The 5,011-nt window shown below is 48.3% G+C and overlaps 1 protein-coding gene across 1 annotated transcript; it reads left to right on the plus strand.

Annotated features, from left to right (window-relative positions):
• The first annotated feature begins 1,850 nt into the window (after window positions 1–1,850).
• On the plus strand, window positions 1,851–2,939 carry LOC147654031 (uncharacterized). The gene is made up of 2 exons (XM_086884086.1): window positions 1,851–2,399; window positions 2,536–2,939. The coding sequence occupies exons 1-2, from the start codon at window positions 2,028–2,030 to the stop codon at window positions 2,590–2,592; spliced, it is 429 nt and encodes a 142-aa protein (XP_086740212.1). The 5' UTR covers window positions 1,851–2,027; the 3' UTR covers window positions 2,593–2,939.
• The last annotated feature ends 2,072 nt before the right edge of the window (window positions 2,940–5,011 follow it).

A 5,011-nucleotide genomic window follows, 5' to 3' on the forward strand; every position in this document is an offset into this window, starting at 1 on the left:
ATTCCATTCCAACACAAAAGAAATCAAATGGTGGCAAGAGGTCTGATAGATGAACAAGGAGATCCTGATGGAACTTTTACATGAACCCAAAATGTACAGAAAGTAGAAGGGATGAAAAAAACCCAGGAGAGATGTAGAACCACTGTCTAAATGGGATGGAGGCTTTTCCCCAGCTCTGAGCTGGTCATGAGCTCGAATGATGAAGAGGTAGAATGTTCCAAGGTTGAGATTTGGAGAGCCAAAGCCCATCTGAGGCTGAACATGGCTGTGAAAGGCAACAAAAAGGGCTCCTACAAGCATATATTGTATCAGGTTATAGAGAGATTTTTATTTTTGAATATTACTCATACAAGGAAATGGTCAGTTATCATTAATGGAAGAAGAAGCACTTACTTGACCTTCTTTTTCTCTCCCTTTATTTGCTCTCTTTAGCTTCTTTCTTTTTTAAGCTAACAGCCAAGGCACATGCCTGGTTTGGGGGAACATAAATTTATACCAGCTTTCTCCTGGGCAAGGAAGGCAGCAGATTTTAACCCAGACTTCCTCCTTTTTGCAGTGTCACCTGCCAGCAGAGGTCATTGTATGGCAGAGCAGGGGGAAAAGGGCCTTTCCTTCGATTCTGTGTGCAAATGTGAGCAGATGGCAAGGAGTATTGAACACTTAAAATTGATTGCATGGCTCTTAAACACCTCTTCATGTAGGTCACTATAAACTTGAACCTTAGGTTAGAGGGCCGAATACGTGTGCTCTAATTTGTAATTAAAAATCTCTAGATTAACAAGAAAGTTTCTTCTTTCCTAGTAGCATGCTTACCTCAATCCTGTGGCGTCATTATTGAATTAATATATGAGCTATTTTTTTTTTAAGTTCCTTTAACCTATCTTTATTTGCCTTATTCTGAAAAATAGCAATCCTCCTGCTAGTTTAAACACAGGGCAAGTATGGCAGCAAGAAGACAGCTGTCCTGGGTTGCAGTATATTCTATCACCATCCTCATGTACTGTTGAAACCAGGTGAGGCAGTGCTCCCTGCCTCCCCCCCCCCCCCCCGGGCTACCTTCTGTTAATGGGCCCATCAATGCCCTGCCCCATGACTCATAGATAACTTCCCCCTGTATTGTCCCCTGTTAATGGGCCCACCACTGCCTTGCTGCATGACTCAGAGATAACTTCCTCCTGGACTGTTTTTCTGTTAATGGCTCATCAAGGCCTTATCTCATGACTCACCATCCCATTGTGAGATGCTCCTCCCCGAGGGAGGAGCCAAGCATTCCATACTGGATATAAGCTGAGAATTCGAACACCACAACAGCCCTTACCTACAGGACTTCCAGAGGACAGGAGCTACTGCTGGACTTTCAACTGAAGACCAGACCCCCTTTCTTCCAGAAGATCACGCTTCAACAAGACCACCTCATCTGGACGACTACCATCACCCTAACAGGGTTCCAGGCTGTATTCTGACTCTGTCAGTGTTTTTGATATTATTGCATTTATTCTTTTTATCATTTTCCTATTAAATTATAATTCTGACTTGCGATCTCTCACTGGTTTGATTTCAAACTAGTACATATTTTGGCGCCCAACGTGGGGCATTAACCTGAGAGAAAGTCAGAATTGCAATTTCATATTAACAGAAACCTATCCACCATGGTGGTTGGCTTGTCTATATGGGTACTGTATCTTGCTCTCTATATTTTCCCTCACATGGGGAACTACTTGCCTGTTGTATTGCTCCTGTTGAGACCAGGGAATGGTATGAGAATTGCTTTATTGGTTTATTATGCTTATGGCATGATAACCTGTGAGGCAATGAATACCATTCGGAATATATACTCAATTTTGTTTGCTTGTCCTAGTCTGGGCTGCTACATCTGGGACCTTCTCAACAATCGCACCCTGCCCTTGGTGGGAAGAGTGGAGAGTGGTTTCTTCCAGCCTTTCAGGTCAGGCACAGCAGTTTTTAAAAATATTGAGTTCTCTCTGGATGCCAAGGACAGCCTAGTCTTGCTGTTTTGTTTTCTCTGCATGGCCTGCACCATGTACACCATGCTTAGAAACAAAGCACTGTTTGGTGTGGTACAGCGTCTTCTTGAGGAAGAAGAGAAAAGAACCAAGAGCAGAGCAACAGCATCCATGACCACACAGACTGCCACAGAGGAGAAAGGAACCAAGAGCAAAGCCACAGCGTCCATGTCTACGCAGACTGCCACAGAGGAGAAAGAAACCAAGAGCAAAGCAACAGCATCCGTGTCCACTCAGACTGCCACAGAGGAGAAAGGAACCAAGAGCAAAACAACAGCGTCCATGTCTACGCAGACTACCACAGAGGAGAAAGGAACCAAAAGGGCCATGAGCACCTCCACACAAACAGTCACCGAACCAGAGCAGCCTAAACCGGTAGAAGTTGCCCCCATTCAGAAAAAGAAATCAAAAAGCAAATCAGTCCGCATAGTGACTGATGAGGGTGAGGCAGGACCTTCACACGCAGCGGAGGAGACAGAACCAGAGATTATCACTCGCTCTCTATCCCTAGGTGAGCTGCGTGACCTGCGGAGGGAATTCACCCGCCAGACGAACGAGTCCATCCTAACCTGGCTGCTCCGCATCTGGGACGCTGCAGCAAACGACACCATCCTGGATGGAAGTGAGGCCAGGCAACTGGGATCGCTGTCCCGGGATGTGGTCATTGACCAAGGGATTGGGAGAACCCAAGAAACTCTCAGCCTCTGGAGGCGACTGCTGACAAGTGTAAGGGACAGATACCTCTGCAAAGAAGACCTCCAGGTGCACCAGGGAAAATGGAGCACAATGGAACAGGGTATCCGATGCCTGAGGGAGTTGGCTGTGCTGGAGATCATTTTTGCAGAAGATGAGAGATTTCCTAAGAGCCCAGATGGTGTCCAGTGCACGTCACAGATGTGGCTGAGATTTGCACGGCTTGGACCAGAAATGTACTCCCGTTACCTGGCAACACTGCAATGGAGGGAAGGTGAGGACAGGGTAGGTGTCCTGGCCAATAAACTAAGAATCTACGAGGACACTGTCACTGCCCCGTTTCGCACCCATGTCTCATCTGTAGAAACAAGGCTGGCTGAGCAAGTCCGGAGCTTGATTGAAGAGGGCCATCAGAAACTAAAAAAGGAACTTAAGGAAGAAATTTACCACGTCTCCCCAGAACCAACAAGAGTCTCTGCTATTAGGAGTAGGCATTCCCCAGCCAGGGAGAAAGGATACACTCCACGAGGTAACCTCTGGTTTTTTCTCCAGGAGCATGGAGAAGACATGAGGAAGTGGGATGGAAAACCCACCTCCTCCTTAGCAGCCCGGGTACGTGAACTAAAAAGAGGGACAACTACCACAAGGAGCTCATCTAGAGCCAGCGCCGCTCCGGTCTCTCGTGGCCAGAACATCAGAAGGTATAGAAATGATGATATGAGTGATCCTCTTGAAGGGACATCAAGAGCATATTCACCGGAGGAGAGCAACGTGCACCATGACCAGGATTAGAGGGTCCCTGCCTCTAGCCAGGTAGAGGAGAGGGACAACCGGATCTATTGGACAGTGTGGATCCGATGGCCTGGCACATCTGACCCACAAAGATATACGGCTTTAGTTGATACCGGCGCTCAATGCACTCTAATGCCATCAAAGTATGTGAGAGCGGAACCCATTTCTATTTCTGGGGTGACAGGAAGATCCCAGGAGCTCACGGTACTGGAAGCTGAAGTGAGTTTAACTGGGAATGAGTGGCAGAAACACCCCATCGTGACTGGTCCAGAGGCCCCATGCATCCTCGGCATAGATTACCTCAGGAACGGGTACTTCAAAGACCCAAAAGGTTATCGCTGGGCTTTTGGGATAGCTGCTCTAGAGACAGAAGGCATCAGACAACTGAGTACCTTGCCTGGTCTCTCAGACAACCCTTCTGCTGTGAGACTACTGAGAGTTGAAGAACAACAGGTACCAATTGCCAGAGCAACAGTGCACCGTCGGCAATACCGCACCGACAGAGACTCTGTGGTCCCCATCCATACGATGATTCGTGAGCTGGAGAGCCAAGGGGTGGTCAGCAAGGCTCGTTCACCCTTTAACAGCCCCATATAGCCAGTGCGTAAGTCCAGTGGAGAATAGAGACTGACGGTGGATTACCGTGGACTGAATGAAGTCACGCCACCACTGAGTGCAGCCGTACCAGACATGCTGGAGCTTCAGTATGAGCTGGAATCCAAGGCAGCAAAGTGGTACGCGACCATTGATATTGCAAATGCGTTTTTCTCCATTCCTCTGGCAGCAGAGTGCAGGCCTCAGTTTGCCTTCACCTAGAGGGGTGTGCAGTATACCTGGAACCGATTGCCCCAGGGGTGGAAGCACAGTCCTACTATCTGCCATGGACTGATCCAGACTGTGCTAGAAAAGGGTGAGGCTCCAGAACACCTGCAGTACATTGATGACATCATTGTGTGGGGGAACACGGCAGCAGAAGTATTTGAGAAGGGACAGAAGATCATCCAGATTCTCCTGAAGGCTGGTTTTGCCATCAAGAGGAGCAAAGTCAAGGGACCTGCCCGAGAGATCCAGTTCCTGGGGGTAAAGTGGCAAGATAGACGGCGTCAGATTCCCACTGAAGTCATCAATAAGATCACTGCGATGTCTCCACCGACCAACAAGAAGGAAACACAAGCTTTCCTAGGTGCCATAGGCTTTTGGAGAATGCACATTCCTGAATATAGCCAGATTGTGAGCCCTCTCTACCTGGTTACCCGCAAGAAGAACAATTTCCATTGAGGCCCTGAACAACAACAAGCTTTCGCCCAGATCAAGCAAGAAATCGCTCATGCGGTAGCCCTTGGTCCAGTCAGAACGAGGCCAGAAGTGAAAAACGTGCTCTACTCTGCAGCCGGGAACAATGGTCTGTCCTGGAGCCTTTGGCAGAAGGTGCCTGGTGAGACTCGGGGTCGACCACTGGGATTCTGGAGCCGAAGCTACAGAGGATCCGAGGCCAACTACAC

The sequence above is a fragment of the Cyanistes caeruleus genome, chromosome 3, assembly GCF_971803275.1.
Source record: "Cyanistes caeruleus chromosome 3, bCyaCae1.hap1.1, whole genome shotgun sequence".
Lineage (NCBI taxonomy): Eukaryota > Metazoa > Chordata > Aves > Passeriformes > Paridae > Cyanistes > Cyanistes caeruleus.

Coding starts and splice junctions, on each gene's coding strand:
- LOC147654031 (XM_086884086.1), top strand. CDS start 2,028: ATGGCCTGCACCATGTACACCATGCTTAGAAACAAAGCACTGTTTGGT. Junction 2,400..2,535: donor AACCAGAGCAGCCTAAACCG/GTAGAAGTTGCC, acceptor CTCTATCCCTAG/GTGAGCTGCGTGACCTGCGG.